At 48.0% G+C, this 23,907-nt stretch overlaps 1 protein-coding gene across 2 annotated transcripts in view; it reads right to left on the minus strand.

Moving 5' to 3' along the window:
* Positions 1 to 23,907, minus strand: part of DIO1 (iodothyronine deiodinase 1) — a 34,238-nt gene that overhangs the window by 5,961 nt on the left and 4,370 nt on the right. Inside the window, exons 2-4 of one of the 2 annotated variants that reach the window (XR_007154730.1) lie at positions 19,208 to 19,351; positions 13,290 to 13,489; positions 10,617 to 11,309 (exon numbers count right to left, since the gene is read on the minus strand). Coding sequence is in view for 1 of the 2 variants with exons in the window: in XM_047870559.1 (XP_047726515.1) it covers positions 11,241 to 11,309; positions 13,290 to 13,489; positions 19,208 to 19,351 (413 nt within the window). In the remaining variant the exon portion in view is untranslated. Of the gene's footprint in view, positions 1 to 10,558; positions 11,310 to 13,289; positions 13,490 to 19,207; positions 19,352 to 23,907 lie in introns of those variants that run through there. The other variant, XM_047870559.1, reaches the window with a different exon arrangement.

Raw genomic sequence — 23,907 nt, forward strand, 5'->3', positions numbered from 1 at the left:
CCCCCTGATGTGATGCAACATGAAGCACACAGGCCAGCCTCCGAAGTCCTCATGCCAAAATTACTGAGCCTAAATCGAGTCAAGTTCTAGAGTTCACTTCCATTTCCAGGAAACACGAGGGATGGATAAACAAGTAAAATGACACCAAAAGGAAGCAAATAGACTAGAGGCCATTTTGTAGCTCACTGAAATGTGCAGAGCTGCGCCTTCCCTGCACAAGGTAAGATATGCTTCCTGGCCTTCTTTGCTTGGGTAGGGCCATGTGACCAATTGTGGGTGATGAGATGAGGGGAAAGTGATTGCTAGGCCGAGCATTTAATTGCCTGCATGAGACACTTCAAAGCTCTTTTTTTTTCCTCTGTCACAACGACCGGCTGCGACGTTCTACACAGTAACTACTTCATCAGTCTGGGTCTGGAAGTGAGCCTGGTGATGGCAGGTAGCAGACCTTTCAGCCAGTGTGAGATGGACATACAGAAGGAAAAATAAAGGTTCATCGTTTTAAGTCCATGAAATTTGGAGTATAACCTGGCCTATCCTGACCGATTCACAGACAAATCTAGAATGTGGCTTATCCTACACAGCAAGTGACCTGGTTTCTTCAAGTCAGTGGCCTGAAAAATGGTAATTAATTAAGGGAGGGGGCCCACTCTAGATTCAAAAAGGCATGAGAGCCCCAATAACTTCATGCCATGTGTAGATCATGTTTGGATCTGATTTGAGCAAACCAACTGAAAGACATTTTATTTTTTTATTTTATTTTTTTAATTTTTTTTTTCAGCGTTTATTTATTTTTGGGACAGAGAGAGACAGAGCATGAACGGGGGAGGGGCAGAGAGAGAGGGAGACACAGAATCGGAAACAGGCTCCAGGCTCTGAGCCATCGGCCCAGAGCCCGACGCGGGGCTCGAACTCATGGACCGCGAGATCGTGACCTGGCTGAAGTCGGACGCTTAACCGACTGCGTCACCCAGGCGCCCCCTGAAAAACATTTTAAAGACAATTGAGGACATACTCTTACAGATTGGGTGTTACTGTTCATTTCGCTAGGTGTGTTACTGGCATCATGCTTAGGCAAGAATGCCCATACTTTTCAGAGATGCGTATAGACGTATGTAGGGGTAAAATGACATCTGGAATTTGCTTTAAAATACTTCAGCAGATTTTTTTAAAGGGAAATGGCATTAGTTGAAACAAATATGGCCATAAATTGTTAGATCTGGGTGGTGGATATATGGGGGGGGGGGCGCTTCACTGTACCCATCTCTTTATCTTCGTGTGTGCTTGACATTCTTCATAATAGAAAAATAAAAATCATTAATGCTACTGAGGGTATCTCTGTGCTGCCCCTCAGATGATTTCCTTAGAAGAGATTCCCAGCGGAAACTGGTCAAAATTAGGCTCTTAACTACTTTCTGATAAACTACTTACCACGATTTGTTGCACAAATTTACTTTTAGAAAGGTAAGTTTCAAATAAATGGAGGAGAGTAAGAAAGGTATTTCAAGAGCAACGTTGGTGTGATCGGCAATGGGAAGATGAGCACTCTCTGATCAAACACATTTGGAGAGTGATGAGGATTTAAGTCTGACTAGGGCAAAGAATGAGACGAAAACCATACAGATCACAGACAGCCTTTAATGCTCTCAAATAGTTTCCCCTAACACTGGAGCCACGTAAGGTTTTTGAGAAGGTAGGTGACTCAGAGCAATTGCGTTCCTGTTCAATAAAATGAAATGCTAAGGATTCTCTTTTGGCCACCTTCCTAAACTGAAATGTCAATGATTCTTTGCCTAAGAAGGGCTCACGGATTGCTGGAAGGGATCTCCAGAGGTTGTCTGATTGATCTCTTTGGCACAGACCTAGTAAATTATCTCTAAGTCTTTTTTCTCGGTTTCTGTCTTCCGCGGATGCAGACAGCAAGTTATCAGTGTTAGTGCTTGTCTTACCACTTTATGATACTTAAAAACAGCATATTCTTTAACCTGCGTTTTCCTGGGCTTTAAAAACTCATTTCATCCTTATAAAAACCTCTCCAAGTTTCAAGCAATAGGTATAATAATATGTGGCTTTATCTTTTTTCCTCCTCACTGCTGAACCCCATCATCTTTTCAAAGTATCATTTGTCCCCAGTTGGCTTCCTCTGTCCCCCTCATCCCTCATTTGGATTTACCTCCACCTACCCACTGACTCCTGACTCCCATTGTGCTGTGTGTGCTATGCAATCTGGACCTTTGAGTCTGCCTTCTCTTTCCTTTCCTTAGGTATCTGTATAGCTAGATTCCTCATGGACTTCAGATCCTTACACCAAATCTCAGTGAGGCCTTCCCTGGCGTCCTGTATCTCACCATCCTGGCCATCTCCCACCCACACCACCCACACACACCACTGCAACGTGAACACATTCAGTCTTCCTTCCCTGTGTTTTTCTCCTGTGTTCTGGGACTAGCCACCCTGTGTCCTATGCTTCAGGGGTTCTGGTACCTTACTCCTCTTTTCTCACTAAAATTCAACTTAGATTTTCCCCCCTTCAACCATATCCCAAGTGAGCTTTGAAAGATGAGGTCAGTGCAGCCTCCTTTCAGGTGTAAATATCTTGGGTAGGGTCTCAATTGATTGAATTGCCCTTGGCTCCCACAAGCCTTCAGGGATGGCCCTAGCTATTACTATACATATTTTTTTCTTTTCTTTTTTTTTAAGTTTATTTATTTTGAGAGAGTGAGAGAGAGAGCAGGGGAGGGACAGAATGAGAGGGAGAGAGGGAATCCCAAGCTGGCTCTGTATGGTCAGCCCGACGCAGGGCTCAAACTCACAAACTGTGAAAGCATGACCTGAGCCAAACCTAAGAGTCGTACGCTTAACTGACTGAGCCACCCAGGTGCCCCACACATATTTTTTTCTTATTTCTTATGTATATCGTATTTGTTGTGTCTTTCCCTCACTAGCATGTAAGTTCCACAGGGCAGAGAACTTTTCTTTTGTTTATGACTGTATCCTCAGGCCCTAGTGCCTGGCACATAGTAGATTTTCAATGAATATTTTCAATAAATAAACAATGTTCATTTGTTTGCATATCTCTATCTCTATACTATAACATCCTTGAGGAGTTTTTTAATAAAGCTAGCTAATAAAGTACCCATTTTTGGATCATTTACCGTGGGCCAGTGCCTACTACAGTGCTAAGTTAAACAACCAATTTATTTAAAGGGATGGATTTTTTAAAAAGTAAAAATCTAGGGGTGCCTGGGTGACTCGGTTAAGTGTCTGACTCTTTTTTTTTTTAATTGTTTTTTAATATTTATTTATTTGTTTTTGAGAAAGAGAGAGAGCAAGCAGGGGAGAGGCAGAGAGAGAGGGAGACAGAATCCCAAGCAGGCTCCACACTGTCAGCACAGAGCCCAACATGGGGCTTGAACCCATGAACCGTGAGATCATGACCTGAGCTGAAACCAAGAGTTGGACACTTAACCGACTGAGCCACCCAGGCGCCCTGTGTGTCTAACTCTTGATTTCGGCTCAGGTCATGATCTCACGGTTCGTGAGTTCAAGCCCTGTATCCGGCTCTGCGCTGATAGTGTGGAGCCTGCATGGGATTCTGTCTCCCTCCCTCTTTCTCTGCCCCTCCCCCACTCGTGCCGTCTCTGTCTCTCAAAATAAATAAACAAAACAAAACAAAAAGTAAAAATCTAATGACGTTTTATGATGTACTCAAACAGGGCAAAGAAATATTACACAAATGAAAATTCTTGCATCTCTCACTCATTTATGCAGACTTTTAACAAGCATTGCAGTTCTGAGTCCTGTCTCAGGAATTCCCCTCCATGGGGGGCATCCTTTGGGAGCTCCACCTTCTAAGGTGATGCTCCAACAGCCCCTTGTAGCTGATAGCAAGCCCCCTAAAAATAGCATGTGGCAGTGTGAGAAGTTTTATGCGTATAGCTTTTGACACAAATTCCATTTATAGGAATACATGCTAATGAAAGAATCAGATCAGTGACAAATGAACCAAGATTTATAGCAATGCTGTTTACAGGACAGAAAACTGGAAACAACAGTGCATCCATACATTAGAAAGCAAATACATAGACATCAAATATCACACTTTATAATGGGATATAAATCATTTATAAATATAGAATGGATACTTCTGGTTAAAGATGGTGGCAGAAAGAGATTTTTACTCTGTCTCCTTTTTCAAAACATATTCACAACAAAAGAATTATAAAAAGAAAAAAAAAAGAATTTCATCTTCAAGGAAATAATTACGACCTCTAACTGGAAAGGATTTTCACTACATACGGTGAAATTGGGATTTTGGTGAAAAGGAAGCTGAGAACAGCCATGCTTTACCGGAACTAGAGACTTTTCTTGAACATGTCACAGACATGAAATGCTTATTCAGCATTTTTTTTTTTTTTTTTTTTTTTTTAGATTCAAGCCATCTCAGCCCTCAGGTAGCTTCAGAGGAGGGGGAATGTCCCCAGAGGGCTAAGGTTAATAAACTCCAAATGGCAGCGGAGATGGAACTGAAGGAGAGACAGGCAGGACACAGCAGAGGAGGTGCTGGAGGAAGCATGGTGAAGGCGGGCTGCCGTAAGAAAATCCAGCAGGCTGGGGGCTTAAACAGACATTTATTTTCTCACACTTCTGGAGACTGAAAGGCCAAGCTCAGAGTGCCAGCATCGTTGGTTTCTGGTGAGACCTCTCTTCCTGGCTTGTACACGGCCACCATCTTCCTATGTGCTCACATGACCTCTTCTCTGTCCACAGCGGGAAAGCGAGCTCTCTGGTGTCTGTTCTTAAAAGGACACTGATCCTATTGTATCATTGCCCTTGCCTGACCTCATTTAACATTACTAATTTTTTTTAATGTTTATTTTTGAGAAACAGAGACAGAGCATGAGCAGGGGAGGGACAGAGAGAGAGGGAGACACAGAATCTGAAGCAGGCTCCGGGCTCTGAGCTGTCAGCACAGAGCCCGACGCGGGGCTCGAACTCGTGAGCCGTGATTATCATGACCTAAGCCGAAGTCGGACACTCAACCAACTGAGCCACCCAGGCTCCCCTCATTTAACCTTAATTACCACCTCTAGGCCCTGTTTCCAAATAGAGTCACCCTGGGGGTTAGAGCTACAACATATGAATTCAGCGCATACGAGGTGGTGAGAAGGCAGTTAAAGCAGAGAGTGTGACTGAGGGGATTTCTAGGAGCACCGTTGCAAAGGAGGTAGTAAACTTAATAAGAGGGTATCTAAGACTGCTAATCTATTTTTTAATTTGAATTTGTTTAATTTACGCCCAAGTTAGCATATGATGCAGCAATGATTTCAGGAATAGATTCCATAATGCCTCTTACCCATTGAGACCATCCCCCCTCCAACCACCCTCCAGCAACCCTCTGTTTGTTCTCTATATTTAAGAGTGCCTTATGTTTTGTCCCCCTCCCTATTTTTACATTATTTTTGCTTCCCTTCCCTTATGTTCATATGTTTTGTATCTTAAATTCCTCATATGAGTGAAGTCATGTGATACTTCTCTTTCTCTGACCAATTTCGCTTAGCATAATACCCTCCAGTTCCATCCCCGTAGTTGCAGATGGCAAGATTTCCTTCTTTTTGATAGCCGAGTAATACTCCACTGTATATATGTATACCACATCTTCTTTATCCATTCATCCATCGATGGACATTGGGCTCTTTCCATACTTTGGCTGTTGTTGATAGTGCTGCTATAAACATCGGGGTGCATGTGCCCCTTTGAAACAGCACACCTGTATCCCTTGGATAAATACCTAGTAGTGCAGTTGCTGTTAAGACCGCTAACCTAACTGAAAGTTGCAGATAGCCCCAGCTTACTCCATCCTTCTACACTCTGTTCCAGCAAATAACATGCCCCATTAAAGAAGAGTAATCAGAAAAGACCCAGAAGGGTACTGCTTTAGGTCAGGTTCTCTAGAAACAGAGCCCAAAACAGAGATTCTTGCAGGAGCGATTTCCTGAATGAGTGCTGTCAGGAAGCAGGATATGCCAGGAGGGGAAAGCTAATCCAAGATATGGCTTCAGCCGAAGCCCCAGCCTGATCCCATAGGGAGCTCTGGACCCTGAGTGGCACCAGAGAGGTATACTCCCCACCATGAGGCAAAGGACCAGGACTTTGTGCTTCAAATGCATCAGTCATGGGCCACCTCAGGAATTTTGGGTAACACAGCTCCTGTCACTTGAGGGCACTTGTCAGGAGAAAGGGCATCTGTGAGCAACCAATACAGCAGCTGGCAGATGGGTGCACTGGCTTGGTGAGAGGGACCAGGGTGGATCACCAACAACATCCAGTATCTTAGTGCTCCTCAAACTGTGGTCCCTGAAACAGCAGCGTCAGCCTCCATCTGAGAACTTGTTAGAAACGCAGATTTCCTAGCCCCCCCTGCCCCCCCCCCCGCAGATCTGTTGAATGAGAAATACTGGGGGGTGAGACCCATGAATCTATTTTAACAAGCCCTTCAGGGAATTTTAATGCATGCCGAAGCTTGAGAACCACCACACCGTAGAGAATGATGACTAGAAACTAAAAGACATTGGAGGAAAAAAACAGAAAAATGAAGCGGCTATACAACACATGTTGCAAGAGAAATGAAAGAACACAAGAACTGAGGCCCATGGAAGACAAAAAGAGCTCCAAGAAGAGATACAAGGATTTAAAGAAAAAATTATAAGGCACGGAAGATGGACAGTGAGCTGCCAGAGCTAATAAAAGAAATGGAAGAGAAAAATAAAACCATTTCAGAGGTAAAGCCACGTAAGAAACAAAGGGATGATGATGGTAGTTGCAACAGTCAGCATTCAGTTAGGACCCTACAATCACCCCAGATACGTATTTAAAGCGGAGAGGGAAATAGTGCAGGGAATTTGTTACAAAATGTTGAAGAGGCTGGGAAAACAAACAGGAGGTAGGAATGTAACCCAACGTTGGCACCCATGAGCCACACTCACTATTGACCAGCAGAGGCACCATCACTGTCTCTGAACAGAAGCCACCCGCTGCCGTGGTGATAAGACGGCCACAGTGCACGGTCCCCTTCCATCCCTATAGCCAGATATGGGAAAAATGGCTTCTCCCTTCTACCCACCTTCTAATCTCCCACCAGCGCTTCCCAGTGGCAGAACCTAAGCAGAACACAGTCAGTCTTCAGGCTTCCAGGTCCCTGAAATCCAGAGGAGAGGGTGGGCAGATGGGAATGGGTGAGAACCAACCAACTTTATCTGGCTCAATAATAAACCCAGTTTAGGAAGAATCCGGGTCAGAGGAGAGAGATTGAGAAAAATCACGGAATGAAATAGAACACAGATTTAAAAAAATAGTTACAGAGAATAGCTATGGAAGAAAAGGGATACAGCATACCTAATTATAGTTCCTAAGAGAGTAGGACAAAATACAACAGAAAAGATGTTCCAGGCAACTGAAGAGAATGTCCTTGAAATTAAAAAAAAAAAAAAAAAAAAAAAAAGAAGAATTAAAGCTTAAGACCAGAAGAGGATGTTATATGTGCCCTTAGTTGTTTAGACTAGCATAACAAGAATGCCATACGCTGGGTGGCTTACAGACAACAGAAATTTATTTCTTACAGTGCCAGAGTCCAGAAGTCTGAGATCGGGGTGCCAGCAAGGTCAGGTGAGGGCCCTCTTCTGGGGTTGCAGACTTCTCGTGTCCTCACATGGTGGAAGGAGACAAGCTAGCTCTCTGGGGCCTCTTTTATAAACACGCTAATCTCATCCCAAAGGGGTCCCTCCCGAAGGATGATTCATTCAGCATTCCTCCCAGGACTGCCCTGATACTATCACGCTGGGCTTTCGGGTTTAGCATATGGATCTGGCAGGGGTGGGGGGACACCACCATTCAGACTATAGCGGTATTACAGGACATTTCGATACTAGAACAATCACCACTGGACTATGTCTTGGTGAAGTTACTGAACCTCAAGTATAAAGAAAGAATCTGACAGGTTTGGGGCAGAATAAAAGCAATTCAGGCAGGAAGTGCTAGGAGTAATCAGGCTGGCCTCAGACTTTTCTTCTCAGGACTTCTAGACAACAGTGGAGCTATATCTGCAAATCTCTGAGGTAAAGAGACTGAAACACAAGAGTCTAAAACCCAGCCAGGTATCCTGCAGGCTTACAGACAATAGACTGGCGGCTGCAAATATGTAAGACTTCAGGGAATACAAGACCCATGTGCTTTTTCTTGAAAAACCTACTTGAGACTTTTTTTTTTCCCTAGGGAAAGCAATGGGGGAGGGGCAGAGGGAGAGAGAGGACCCCAAGCAGGCTCCACATTGAGTGTGGAGCCCCACGTGGGGTTTGAGCCCACTACCCTGGAATCCTGACCTGAGCTGAAATCAAGAGTCAGGCACTCAACCGACTGAGCCACCCAAGCACCCCCGACTTGAGACTTTCAATGATGTAATCTATATGGCAAAATAGGTATCCTGAATCCTTCCTCAGTCGAACCCCTAACTATGCTGGATGAAATGTATTAACATACATTCTTAAATTCATGGCTGAGCTTACCAGAAATGAAATAGTCTGTGGCCAGTTCAGCAGAATTAGAGTTGAGTCCAAACCTCTTGAGTCCCCTGCACTTGGTCTTTTTTCCATCTTTGCCGTGTAGGTTTCTCTGCTTTAACACCCTCTTCCCTTTCCGTGTTCTCCAGGTTTCCGTTCCGGAAGGCCTGGGCCTCTTTGAGGACCAAGTCCAAATGCCCCCACCTATGACAGGCTTTCCCAGACCCACCCAGCTCCAAGGGATTGCTCTCTCCTCTATACTCCCAGATCAGTTAGTCTTTTTTTTTTTTAAAGTTTATTTTTTAAAGAAAGGAACAGAGATAGAGTGCAAGCAGGGGAGGGGCAGAGAGAGAGGGAGACACAGAATCCGAAGCAGGCTCCAGGCTCTGAGCAGTCAGCACAGAGCCCAACACGGGGCTCAAACCCACGAACGGTGAGATCGTGACCTGAGCCGAAGTCGGACGCTCAACCGACTGAGCCACCCAGGCGCCCCTGATCAGTTAGTCTTAGCTGTCCCCATCGTATTTGCTTTGAGTTACGGTCATTGCCATGTATGCCTAGTCGCCCACAAGGTTAAGATGCTGGAGAACAATATAGCTGGACCTTGTCCATCTATGCATTTCTTAGCACCCAGAAAAGACTCAGTGCTCAATGCCTGAAGCATTAAACTGAAGAGAATTGAATTGGCATGCTTGGGGTCTATTTTAACATTCTAAAACCTCCTCAGTTCCAGTCACTATTGTTCACTGAAAACTGGGAGCTTTCTGTGCATTTAGAGGCATGAATCGGGGGACCATCTGGGAAGTGGTTCAGAGGAGCATGGCCTTAGCCACTGTCTCCTTTTGTGGAACTTGGTACTTAGGAAGGACAGTGCTCGGCTGTGCGTTAGCCCCACCATTTTCCCAGCTACTCATTCTCTGTCTAACCTCACAAACTCATGCCAGCATTGCTTTGGCAGGGTGAAGAATTTTTATCCAGTGTCCCTACTGTCATGCCTTCCCTCCATCCCCCACTCCCTGAAAAGGGGGCCCAAGGAGGCAGTTGTGAAATAATAATAATAATGGCCAACACATCCATGGCATATTCTCCAAGGCAGGTACAGTGCTTTACTCTTTCCGAGAGTAGCATTTTCTGAGTGCTTTACTCATGAATCGTGTATGCAGCAGGCGCTGTTCATATCCCATTTTATAGTTCAAGATACCAAGGCAGCTTAGCCAAAGTCCCACAGCTAGCGGGGAGCAGAGCCAGGACTCTGGCTTGAACTTAGAGATGGGGTTTGAATCTCTGTGGGTTACTTACTAGTTCTGAGACCTTTCACAAGTTACTTAACTCTGAGCCTTGAGTTCCTCATCTAGAAAATGGGGATAATAATTTCCTCTTTGAAATATATGAAGATTAGGTGAGTTAACATATCTGAAAGTGGGTAGCTGGTAGATGATTAGAGAGAACTTTTTTTAAAAAAGAATAAAATAGCAACGTTAATAGTATTACCATTGTGGCAACTAAGGCAGAGCCAAAGAGAATGTTTTCATGTTAGAAAAATGTCTCCCGGGGCACCTGGGTGGCTCAGTCAGTTGGGTGTCCGACTTCGGGTCTGGTCATGATCTTGCGGCTTGTGGGTTCGAGCCCCGCTTCAGGCTCTGTGCTGACAGCTGGGAGCCTGGAGCCTGCTTCAGGTTCTGTGTCTCCCTCTCTCTCTGCCCCTCCCCTGCTCATACTCTGTCTCTCTCTCTCCCTCAAAAATAAATAAAACATTTAAAAAAATTAAAAAAGAAAAGGAGAAATGTCTCCCAAGTCCATTCTTTTATGGCATGTTGTGAAGGTAGCTTGATTCCAATGTGAATCAAAATGTTTTTTTTTCTTTGAAGGCAATGGCCCCTGGACCAAATGAGGCACTTCCAGCATATGGTATTTTTGCTGATCAGATCACACTGGGCTATAATTAAAGCTGAAACAGGCTGACACAAATTGGAAAAGAAAATGTAAAGATCACACCGAAGCCATCCCAAATAGCCTGAGATGTTTTAATCATTCTGTATTAGCTTTACTGCATCTTAAAACATTTTCGTTCAAGTCAAGTCACAGCTGTGTGCACTTTAGACTGTGGCCGTCATAGACAAACGTGAAAAGAAGCAGAGTTAAAACAGATGAATACCAATGGTTATCCATGAGTCTGATGTAATGTAACACAAATGACCATTAGGAGACTTGCAAAGAAATCAGAGAAACAATTTCAAATACGAGCTTCCGCATCAATGAACGACAGCTTTCAATTCCTTATCTCTTTCTCCTCAACAGGAGTTCTCCCCATGCTTGGTTCTAAAAACCAATTTAGTGTCTTAGATGATCAGTTCCATAAACGGCAAATTTGGTAGAATGAATTTACCTGACGTAAGGACTGCCGTATGTAACCACTTGGTATCAGAGTGGCTGGAGATGGGGCCCACGTGCAATGAATGTGGTCTCTGCCGTGGGGGCAGCATTGACATTCTGTACAGTCTTTAACATTCAGCTCACTTGCTGCTTCGTTTTCTGACTACAGTTGTTCGGCTAGATCAGAGAGCTCTGAGCTAGTAGTTCAGCTGGGGATACAGGTGAAGAGGTAACAGCCACATGGGCTGGGGGGAGAGCCAGGACTTGAGGAGCCCTCCTGCTGATCACCTAGGCCTGGGGGATCTGCCCAGACTAACTGTGGAGCTTTTCCAGAACAGCACGAACTTCCTCTGGATGGTAGTTCCAAGGGCCAGGTTTACCCTGCAAGAGAGATAAATCAGCATTCCCAGATTTCCAACTTGCAGGAATTAGCAGGTCTGGAGCTTAGCTGAGAGAACTGGGCTGGTGATAGCTACATGGGAGTTGTCAGGATGGTGTAGACAATGGCAGATGCAACCACAAAGTGGATGGGATCACCCAGGGGGAGAGTGTGGAATGGCACTCACATTTAATGGGCAGACTGGACAGAGAAGTCTGAGGAGAACCAGAGGGGGTAAAGTGAATAGTTTCAAAGGAGAAAGGGGTCTCTACAAATAAGCTGTTCTTCCATAATTAGACTTTTAGATAGGCGTTATCTTCTCTATCCATCAGAACCACCTCTGCCTCTCCAATCCCCATGCCCTAGTTCAGCCCTCTTCATTCCCTACTTGGGAAGCCATCCCACCTCCTGACTATCCCCAGTCCTCAGTCCCTGCCCCCTCCAGTCAATGCCTCACCCTATAGCCAGTGATCTTTCTAAAATACAGATCTAGTCATGCCTGTCTCCTGCTCGAAACTCCCACTGGCTCTCCTCTGCCCTAAGAGGTAGGCTGGACTCCTTGGCCCGGAAGCAGCCCCAGTCACCTAAATGCCCCGACTCTCCATTCACATCCTGCCCTAACATGCCTCAGTGCCTTTGCTCACCTTCTTCCCTATATTTGCCATGATTTTCACTCACCATGCTCATGTGGCTGGCTTCCTGGCCTTTAAGCCTCAAGCAACTGTCACCACCTCTACAGAGCCTACCTCTCTTCCTCAGGGGTCAGGAAATGTACAGTCTGAGAGCCAAATGTGTCCTGATGCTCACACTCTTCCATTTACATACTGTCTATGCTGTTTTTGTGCTCGGACAGCAGGATTGAATGGTTGTCACCGGGATTATTTGGTCCACAAAGTCAAAAATATTTATAGCCTGGCCCTTTGCAGAAAAGGTTTGCTGATCCCTGCTCTGGAGTGTCACAGTACTTGGGACACTGGACACTCTATGTGTGTCCTCCTCATCCTCCAGACTGTGAGCACCTCCAAGTAAGGGGTGGGCCATTTTCAAATCGTTTTTGTGTTGCCGGTCCTTGCACGGGGCCTAACCCTGCTTGGCCTCCATCGTGCCATCTTAGAGCCATGTCTCTGGGGAGGAGAAAGGGAGAAGGACCTGAATTCTTGTCCTGTGGCCCTTGGCACCCTGGGGATTCATCTGCAAATTGTTGCTCATTTTATCCGCGTAAGTAGGGCCAGCTTGACACGTGGGCAGGGGAGCATCCACATGGTTGGGCTTCATGTGCTCTCCAAGGCTTGAAACCCCTAAGGCAGCTATAAAACAGTTTCCGCCCTCTCAGGGGAGGCCAACAGTGCCCGAGTGGTCAGAGGCTGTGCTTACACCCCCCTCCCTGGCCAGGCTGGAAGTCCTAATGGGGACACAATCACCAGAAAGGAAGCCAGGACTCAATTCCTGCCTTGAATCCCTGCTTTGGCATTTCCAGCTCTTAACTACAGGGTTTGCTCTCTTCCCCCTGCTACAACCCCCACCAGGTTCAGGCCGGCCTCGGAGATTAGCAGCTTCAGACCCTCCCACTCCTGGCCTGTCCCATTCAAAGGATTTAGAACTGAAATCAGAGCCTTGCGCAGTGTGACCTTGGGCAAGTCAATGTCCTCCGAGCATTGTTTAGGAAATGGAAACTACATCCTCTCATTCAGCTTCAAACTGAACTAGGGCTGGGCCAGTCTTCTGGGTGTAGAAGGCAGCCAGGAGGCTGCGGCTCCAGTCCAAATGCTAGGGACAGGAAAGTCCCATTATTTCACCTCCCGTGAGGTGGGGGGCCAGAACCTCCATTTTGCAGAAGAGGAAAGGGAAACTCCAAGACAGGAAAGGACTTGCCCCTGGTCACATGCCGGTAAATGGCTGGGCAACAACTTGAATGCCGATCTGCCTGATACGAAGCCCTTTCCGCCCTCACCCGCCCTGGGCCCCTTGCCCCTGGGCACCACCTTGTAGAGGATCCTGCCCGCCTGGAGCACATAGAGCCTCTCGGGCAGCGCTGCGTAGAGCCGGCTGCTTTGGTTCTTCATTGTGTCTACCACCACAGGGCACTGGGGGCTCCTGTCCAGCAGCAAGCAGGCTGCCTGCAGGCGGTCCTGGAGATTCCGATGATTCCTGATGTTCACGTTGTTCTTGAAAGCCCAGCCATCTGCAAAAGAAAGGATGGGCAGCGGGCCTCACAGGCATGGCGCATATTTTCCGCGGATTAAATACCCCCATCCCCATCCCCACCCCTTTTTAATGGAGGGTCCCAGATGAGCCCTTGACCATGATTTGGCCCAGTTTCCTATTATGTGTGAATGCATGAGATCACATAAGGAGATACTGACTGACCCAAAAATAAAGCCTAGGGCTCCTGACTCCCAGACCTCAGCTGTTCAGCATGAGAGAGTCCAATAGGCCAGTGCTTCCCGAATTTGAATGTGCATTTGATCCTCATGAGGACCTTGTTAAAGGAACATCCTGATTCGGTCTGTCTAGGGTGGCACTGAGAGTCTAGCTGGTGCTTAGGAGGCCAAGGCTGCTTGCTCCCTGGACCACACTCTGAGAGGCAAGGGTCTAGAGCAGTAGTTCTCTGCAGGCATTCCATCCAGACGAGCAGTGCTGGCCTCACCTGGGGCTTTATTGCTAATTCTCAGGCCGCATCCTAGACTGACCGGGAATGGGGCCCACCAATGTGTTTTCACAGCCTTCCAAATGATTCTAACACACGCACTGAAGTCTGAGAACTACTATCCAGAATCTAGACAATCTCCCTCTTCTAATTATTCTCCACCAGAATGTTCTTTCCAAAATGCAAACCTGACCATGGCATTCTCCGGCCGTGGCTTTTCATGGCTCCCTGTCATCCTCGGGATAGATCTCCCCAGTGACCCGGCCCCTCTCACCTACATTCCTCCAGCCTCTGCTCCAGCCAGGTGGGTGAAACACCTGGGACCCCTTGACCCACAACCCCCAAGCTGCCTCTCACTTCTACCCTCTTCATCACGGTGCTGCCTTCACCCACGGTGTGAGGGCAACAGAACCTTCTCTTTCCTATGACTTCTGGCACTGCTGCTGGTGGGCTGTCCAGACAGCCCCAGGGTGCCTGCCACTCAGGGTGAGCCAACAGCCAAGTACAACTGCTGGCCTGGCAATGACCTTACTTTCAACTCCTCCTAAGAAGTATTCCTGCCTCCCTCCTGATCTTGCTCCTCTCTAACCCATCATCCAAAGATCTCTGGCAATGCTACCAACACAAAATGTAATCAGATTTGTTTCTCTGCTTACAAACCAGTTACAGGACCGGCTCCTTGGCATAGCGTGTAATGATCCTGACCATCTCTCTCCATGCATACTTCCGGTCACGGCTCCCTGTCCTCCCACGTCTAGCTGAAGTGAATCCTCCTCAAATGATGCCGCCCCCTCTCTTCCCTGTCTCCTTACCATCTCTTCCACATTTGAGATCCTACCTGTCCTTTTAAGGCTCACCTTGGGGCGTTTAGGTGGCCCAGTCGGTTAAGCGTCTGACTTCGGCTCAGGTCATGATCTCACAGCTTGTGAGTTCAAGCCCCACATCCGGCTCTGTGCTGACACAGCTCAGAGCCTGGAGCCTGCTTCGGATTCTGTGTCTCCCTCTCTCTCTGCCCCTCCCCTGAGACTGCTCAGTCTCTGTCTCTCTCTCTTTCAAAAATAAATAAACATAAAAAAAATTAAGAGGCTCACCTCTACCACGGTGCTTCTCAACGTTGGGACTATTGACATTTGGTGGGGGGGGGGGGGTGCCATCCTGAGTGTTCCCGGATGTTGAGCAGCATCTTTGGCCTCTACTCACTAGGTGTCAGCACCGCTCTGACAATTTGTGACAACCAAAAACATCTCCAGACATTGCCAAATACCCCTTGGGGGACAAAACCACCCTCAGTTGAGAACCACTCAACTGTCCTCCAGGAAGCCTTCCCTGACACACTCAGCTGTATGATATCGGGCAGGATCTTGAAATCTCTTTAAAAAAAATTTTTAATGCTTATTTATTTTGCAGAGAGAGAGACAGAGCACGAGCAAGTGAGGGGGCAGGGAAAGAGGGAGAAGCAGAATCCGAAGCAGGCTCCAGGCTCTGTGCTGTCAGCACACAGCCCAATGCAGGGCTCGGACCCATAAGCCGTGAGATCACGACCTGAGCCGAAGTTGGATGCTCAACCAACTGAGCCTCCCAGGCACCCCTGAAATCTCTTTAAATTCTCAGCTTCCCCATCTGTTATGGGATTAATAGAACCTATGTTGCAGATGGCTGTGCAATGGCTTGTATGAGATAACTTATACGGAAATCCCTTCATAGAAGCTGCTTGAAAAATACTGGTTTATTTTGCCTGAGTGCCCTAAGTAACAGACAGGTGGGAAAGAACCCAGTTTTTATTGTGTCCTGCAGAATACTGCTACTTTGCTCTGGAGATGCCCCAAACCACTTTGACTGCTTAACTTTAAACAGGAGGGGATTTTCAACTGGCCTCATTTGCCAAGGTGTCCCTCTGCCTACTTACAGGAAGTGGGACTCATTAGTTAATGGGCCCACAGTTTGAAAAAAAACAACCATAAAGTGCTACCGGCCTTGCCCTTATACTTGCCTCATTTCTGGGGAGCCTGGGACCCGGGTAATGTGGTCATGGGTTCCTTCGGAAGCCACGTGGCCTGTGTTTACAGTAATAGCTGCCTCCCAGGGTAATATAAGTTGATTAAGTCTATCAGCAGAGTCCTCTGCTCAGGAACCTTACTCCAAGGAAAACCAGCTCTCAGGAGAAATTCACACCAAGATACAAGTGCCTGGCCATAGTGTAAAGTAATTATTACCTGCCCCAAGACACCAAAACTTTGTAGATGACGGTAACACCGGCCTACATTGGCCTCACGGGTAGGCAGTCAGTCTGGTGCAACAATTAGCCCACTGGGGCTTCACAACAGCCACCCACGGGAGGTCAGGCGGGATTCTCGTTCTCATCCTGAAGCTGAGACCATGGAGGCCCAGAGAGGAGCAGTGACCGGCTTCCCCAGCTTTAACTGTGAGCTCCTGAGAGGCAGGAACTGTGTGTGTCGTTTGTCTCAATATCCCTGAGCCCAGCCCAGGGCTGGCACGCAGCAGGTTCTCATTAAACATCGTCAAGCGAGTGTGAGGTTGGTGTTGCCATCCTGTTTCAGTGTGGCAGAAGTGGGCACGGCAGGGAAGCTGTCCAAGGTCACGTGGCCAGCACGTGATGGAGCCAGGAGCCGTACTCAGGTCTGGAGCTCCAAAGTCCGTGTTCTTCCCACCATGCCTCATGCCTCCCTGTAATTTACCCGGACAAACATGTGGCGTGGGGAGGAAAAGGAAGCCAGCTGACTTGGGCCACAGGTCCCAGACCTGGTGGGATTGGTGGATACTGGCTCTGTGCATTTTAATTTTGGGGTTCAGGCCGTACTCACTCCTGTCTGGTTGACAGAAACAAGTACCCCCGGGGAAAGAGATGGGGAGAAGGAAGAAATGCCTGAACTAGGAGTGGCAAAGCACAGGGGCAAGAAAACTGTCAGAACAGGGTGAGGAAGTCCTTCTTCAAAGGCTTTGAGGTTCTGGAAAAGTTAAACCTATTGGGGCTGACCCCAGGAGGAACAGGACAGATACCAGGACCAGAAACCATTTCTGTGACGATCCACCCCTCTTGTCACAGTTTACAGCTTGTTCCTTTTTTTTTTTTTTTTTTTTTAACGTTTATTTATTTTTGAGACAGAGAGAGACAGAGCATGAATGGGGGAGGGTCAGAGAGAGGGAGACACAGAATCGGAAACAGTCTCCAGGCTCCGAGCTGTCAGCACAGAGCCTGACGCGGGGCTCGAACTCACGGACCGCGAGATCGTGACCTGAGCCGAAGTCGGCCGCTCAACCAACTGAGCCACCCAGGCACCCCAACAGCTTGTTCCTTTAGAGATTAAAGCTGGATCCTCCAGGACCTTGTCACTACAAGTGTGGTCCCCGCACCAGCAGCCTCAACCTCCCCTGGGGAGCTGCACTGCGGCACTGCTGAGCCAGAACCGGCTGAGGTCCCCAGGTCATTGACGCGCACGTTCAAGTTTAAGTGCTGCCCCAAGACAGTTAAATCAGCTTTGGCTGAGCTTTGGCTGAGCTTTGGCTGCCGGCTGTGATGACATCAAGTCAATGTCTCCTCTCGGCCATGGAGACCACAGACACCTGAAGGTGCCCAAATTCTCTCTCTGGAGCTCCTGGCTGCTGCTCTCCCAAAGGAGTGTTTGGCCCGGAGGCACACTGAGCTAGCATTTGCTCTCCTGTTACCTACACTCTTTTCAATTGCGTTATGGTAAAGTTTTAAAGTACATAAACGTAGAGCGAACAGTATAATGAATCTCTTGTGTACCTATTCCCCTATGCTAGCTAATATTTTAGGTTGCCCCAAACCCTTAATGGGGACAGAAGACGCCAGTGAAATGAACACAGTATTAAGTTGAAAGAAGTTCTCAAACCTTTGGGTGCAATAAATCAGGATGCAATGGGCCTGGGTGGGGGCCCTGGAATATCCTTTTTTTTCTTTAATTTTTCTAATGCTTATTTATTTTTGAGAGAGAGGGGGAGAGAGACAGAGCACGAGCTGGGGAGGGGCAGAGAGAGAGGGAGACACAGAAACTGAAGCACGTTCCAGGCTCTGAGCTGTTGGCACAGAGCCCGACGCAGGGCTCAAGCCCACTAGCTGCGAGATCATGACCTGAGCCGAAGTGAGACTTTTAACCGACTGAGCCACCCAGGGGTCCCTGGAATATCCATTTTTAACAAGCAACCCACGTAGCTCTGACTTCAGGAATCCAGGGAGCATATTGGAGAAAGCGCTGCTGGGCCATCTTTGCTGATAATTAATAGCAGCCTACACTTGATAGCACATGGATAAACCAGCAAGGCTAATACTGGCCTAAGCACGCTCATTCATCCAACTTTTGCTGAGCTCTGATTCTGCGACATGGGCTCTGCCAGATGCTGGGGACCGACAAATCGTGTGGGAGGTGGGCGAGTAAATGACACCGGTCCCACTTGCCTTCTTCAGTCTTTGGGTTTGAGAGTTGGGCCACACTCATGGGTCCAACCCCCTCGAAAATCAGGAGATAGGAGTGTGTCTGACCATTCTGTCAAGTTCAAAGGGCTTAGACCATGAGCTCTAGGAGTTTCAGGGAGAGCTCTCCCCAAGAGAGCTGCCCAGGAAAGGAACAAGATTAAACGTGAAGTAATGAAGATGTGTGGCCACCTGTTAGGGGCTGAAGAAAGAATGCCTGCCCCAGATGAAAGTTAGCCTGGAGCAGTGGTTCTCAAAGTGTGGTCCCCAGACCAGCAGCTTCAGCATCACCAGGAGCTTGGCAGAAATTCAAATTCTCAGGTCTAACTGATAAACTCTGGGGTGGGCTCCAGCAGTCTGTTTTAACAAGCCTTCCGGGTGCTTTTGAGGCTCACTAAAGCTTGGGAACCATTGACTGGGATGAACCAGTGTCCCTTTGAGCTTGGAGAGTCTTAGGCTGGATTTCACAAGTAGCTCTAGAGCAGTCATTCCGGTCTAAATTCCTCCTCCTAGCTTCTCTCCCTTGATTTCCCTATTTATCCATTCAAAATCGTGGGTCCTCTGCCAGGGAGACTTGTCCCTCCAGGTCTTCTGCTCTGTGTGCCCGGTTGAAGGCACAGGCGGTGGAGTTAGCAGTGGTGGTAAACCCAGCAGGGACTGAACATGGCAGGTACGCAGTGAATAGTGGGGCTCTTTCCCTCACTCCTCTTCCTCCCCAATCCCCAACCTTGAGACAGGGCCTGGGGGAAGCAGGAGAGAAAAGAGAAGGTAGGAAGAGGTAAGGGCAGGGCGTCTCTCTCTACCTGATGCGTGTGCTTCTTCGATGTAGATGATGAGAAAGTCTGCTATGGAGCAAAAGTCTTCAATAAGTCTCTTGAACTGGTCAAATTTGAAAAGAAATGAAGGTCAGGTACAACTTCCAAAATTCAGCACCAATGGCCGGTTGCCTGAAACAGGAACGGAACCAGCAACAACCAGTCATCTACACACAGCATTGATTTGCCAGTAACTTCTTTACTCCTGCCCTCACTTCTATCACCACCATTAAAAAAAATGTTTTTTAATGTTTATTTTGTGAGAGAGAGAGAGAGAGAGAGAGGAAGAACAGAGGGAGGGACAGAGAGAGAGGGAGGGAGAGAGAATCCCAAGCAGGCTCCACACGGTTACTGCAGAGCCTGATGTGGGGCTTGAAACCACAAACTGTGAGATCATACCTTGAGCCAAAGCATCAAGAGTCAGATTCTTAACCAACTGAGCCACCCAGGCGCCCAAATTCTGTTACCACCTTTATTTTCCCTCAGAGATGAAGCCAGGCCACAGTGGGGGGCTGAAGCCTACAGGGCAAGACTGAACACGGGCTGGAGCCAGTTTGCTCCTCTCCACAATAAGGCCATGTTATCAAGGGGTCTCAGTAGACCACCTGCAGCCACTAGGTGGTAATTATTATTATTTTTTTTTTGACTAGGTGGTAATTAAAATAATGATAAAGAGAGTCCCTCTCATGCAGTTTATAAGGCAGGCACACATCCCATGTTTTCTCATGGGATGAGGTTAGTATACCGCAAGGTAGGCAATTTTCCCCCTTGTTTATAGGCTTGTTCCAGGCCACGCAGCAGGTCAATGGTGGAGTTAAAATTAATACTCTGGCTTCTAGACTCTCAATTTAGTACTCCTTCCATTCAAAGCCTCTGTTTCCTCATTCACAAACAGACATAATATAGGATCGTTTTGAGGATTGAAGAAGGTAGTACAGATAAGGGCTTAAAATGGTGCCTGGCTTATAGTAGGTGCTCAATAAATGTAAGCTGTTGATATCGGCTGTCTTATTCCTGAGCTATGAAGTGGGGGAGGGGCAGTGAAGGGGATGCCACCAAGGGGAAGGAAGGATGAGGACAAGACTGGCTACATAATTTGCTGGCCCAGTACAAAATGAAAATGCTGAGCCCCTTGCTTACAAAGTGGGGAGGGGGAGTGCCCCTAAATATATTAAAATAAACAGATTTTCTTCTGTGGTCTCTCTCCTGCACTGGCATGGTATTTTTTAGCTACTTCTTAATGTCACGTTCCCACGGACAGAGGGATATTCATGGGGTGAATGCAGGCCCTCACAGTCACCCAGGAGTCCCAAAACTCGGTGCTCGTGTGCATGTGTGTGTGTGTGTGTGTGTGTGTGTGGGTGGCCAGTGGCTGCCAGTTTGCCTCTCCCTGCAGCACCAGATCAACACACTATGCCCCCGCTAGGAGCACAGAAATTGAGCTAGACATTCACCCTTCCCGCATGCCCACCCCCCACCTCACACCATATAGCGACCTCCATTCAGGGACACGTGCCCGGTTCCTTGACGGGGGAGGGGAGAGAGGCTTCTCCCACCACGTTACCCCACACACTCAGCACAGTGCACATGGCGCTGTCAGCCCGGGATGGGGACGGCCGCCTCCACGCCCTGCCAGGAGACGTGGCAGGATGGGCTCACGGGACCCCAACCTTCCCCGTGTCTGCGTCCAGGCCCTGTCTGGGGTCAGAAGGAGGCAGCAGTCACTGGATAGCAATGGGAAGGAGGCTGGCCAAGCCCTGCATCTGAGCGGGGTAAGAGTGGATCGTGGAGAACATGTCCCAGGGAGCGAGGAAGCTGTGGGAGGCAGGATCCTGCATGAGCCAAGGCTCCAAGTCCCCTGGCCCGTCCCCTTGTCCCAGCAGGCCTCACTTGCAAAATGCAGATTCAAAGGTACAATGATGAAGGATTTCAAACAGCTACTGCAGAATACTGAACCCCAGGCACGGGGCCCTTCCGAATGTGGAACCCTGTGTGACCCACTGGTCCCACACCCACGAAGCCGGCCCTGGGTGGGAGCCTTCTGCAACTCTCCCACCTTCGATTGGGGGTAACTCCAGGGAGCTGCCAGCACCTGGTGGTTACCTGTGGCCGGGGCCGACATCATCGAGCCCGTCCCTCACATCTGTCAGAGCACAGCAGGCTGCGCACCGTGACGGGTCTGTGCCCGCCAGGCTACTTGTGGCCCCTTGTGGGCAGGGCCTGTTCCTCATTCAACCTCATGTCCCCGAGCATGCTCTCATTCCACCTATAAGCAAGTTATTCAGACTTATCCTGTGCGAGGCTCTCAGCCACACACCAGGGATTCGGCAGAGAACAAAGCCAGCAGGCCCCTGCCTGCATGCAATTTGAGGTCTATTTAATGGCAAAAAAACAAGTAAACACATAAATGTGGTAATTTCAACTTGCGATAAGTGTTACGAAAGAGACAATCAAGGAGTGACCTACTTTGGACAGGTGGGTCGGGAGAGGCCTCTGAGGAGATGCCATTTAACCTGACAAATGAAGGATAGGAAAGAGCCAGCCACGGGCAAAGGGAGGAGAAGGGCATTCCAGACAAAAGGACTGTATCATGTACAAAGACCCCGAGGCAGGACAGAGCTTGGCGTGTTCAAGGACCTGTAAGGCCACTGCGACCAGAGCCAGGCCTGGGGAGGGGGTGGGAGAGTGGGTAACGAGAGGCATGACTGGAGAGGTAGGTACGGGCCAGGGAAGGCAGGCTCTCCTATGCCTTGGTGAAAAATCTGGATTTTATTCCACGTACGATGTGACATCATGGAGATATAAAACAAGGATGGTGGATATTTGTTGCAATTTTGGCTGCCCAGTTCCTAAGCCTCCTTCCTAGTTGGAATTTCTTATTTTGTATGCTATTAATGGGAGAGTATGCCTCTGTAGAGGAGAGAGGGGCCAGGTCTGTTCTCTGTCCTGAGTAGCCAAGGCAAAAGCAGAGACCCAGGCTGGGCTGATTGGACTCTCCCACATAGATCTTTGATTCTGGGGTCATTGGGATGGCAGAATTCATCCATGGCCCAGTGGTAGTGCCCCTGTCAGGGATGGTGGGGTCCTGGGGGTGGGGGGTTGGTTCTCAAGGCAACCACAGTGACAGCAGCATCCTGGCCTGACTGTTGATGCTAAAAGACAGTCCAGGCCCAGGGCTCCAACTGTGGTTGACTCTGGAGATCTTGCAACACCTTATTAATATGTTCTTTTGCATCCGTATGTTTGTGACTAAGAAAACCAGAGTGAGTTTCTGTGGCTCGCAAGCCAGAGCCCTGACTGTTACGGTAGGGGCATATAATAATGAAACATGATTAGATTTACACTTGGACATCACTCTTTGGAGAAAGGCCTGAGGATGAGAATGGAAGTGGGCAGGACCCAGTTAGGGGGCGCCAGAGAAACGCACGTGAGAGATCATGGGAGCCCTGGCAAGTATGTGGGCAGCAGAGAAGGGGAAAGATAGAACTTGCTGATGGAGGGGAACAGAGGGCATCTTACCTTGCCGATGCTTCATTCCATGAGTTACACCCTCACCTTGTTGTGCAATGGGTTTGAAGCAGCTTACACGTATAGTAAAATATTTTAAAAAAATCATGCCCTTCTGGGAGGCACAGAACAGAAGGGAATTATGGAAGACAAATAAACCAGTTCTAAGGTCCCATGCATTCACTGCAACCGAACTAATATTTGACTGAGTTTCCTGGTGCCCAAGTACAGATAGAAACAATTGGTTATATAGTCCTCATTTTTCAGTACATAAGGAGAAAGCTGGCCAGGAGATACAAATCTCTCCTTGTCCTTGGCTCACAGATTTTCTCTTAGGAGGCCCTAGGGAGTACCAAGTGGGCCTCAGTTCCCTGTTGGTTGATTACACAAGTCCTCACCCATGTGACAGGGTTGCCCAGGCCTCATCAGGGGAGGCTCAGAGGTAAGTCAAGGCCAAGTGGTCAGCCATTGGCCTCCAATGACCCCAGAGTCATGCTTTAGATAAAAACCCAAAAGACTTAAGGTCAGGACCAGTGCTAAATATTAGCTGTCTGGAATTTTGTTTTTAATTGGAACAAAAATTCAACACCGATTAGGACATTGGAAGAGACAGAGACATTCGTTTAATTATTTATAGTGTGGTTGGGTGCAGTGATCAGTATTGAGGGCAAAGTTTAAACTGGGTTCCCCACTTACGTGGTAGCAGAGGGGAAGGATGGGTGCAAGGGGGTAGCGGTACAGAGGGCTGGCACTCTGCCTGTGTGCACAAGCCACGGTGCAGAGAACACCATTTCAAATGTCAGGCAAGTGCCGCCAAGTCCAGCTTGTCTGTATAAATGGGAAAACAGCTCTGCAGCAGCTGGACTTGAACCCACCATCCTGACCTCCATGCCAGTAAATTAGCCCCCATGGCAGGCTCTCTCAGCAGACAAAGCCCATTTATAGTTGCTAGATGGCACCTCCTAAGTACACTGGGAGAGATTTTAGAGGGTAGGAAACAGGGGCTGAAATAAATCCAGTTTCATATTAACTCTCAAGTGCCTAGAAAATAAATTACCCACCATCGCCTTCTACCACAACACACCAGTTAATCAATATTTTGCTGTGTGTGTGTGTGTGTGTGTGTGTGTCATGTGTGTGCATGTGCACGTACATGCAGAGGATAGGAGGTGGCTGGGAAT

This window comes from Prionailurus viverrinus, chromosome C1 (genome assembly GCF_022837055.1).
Source record: "Prionailurus viverrinus isolate Anna chromosome C1, UM_Priviv_1.0, whole genome shotgun sequence".
NCBI lineage: Eukaryota > Metazoa > Chordata > Mammalia > Carnivora > Felidae > Prionailurus > Prionailurus viverrinus.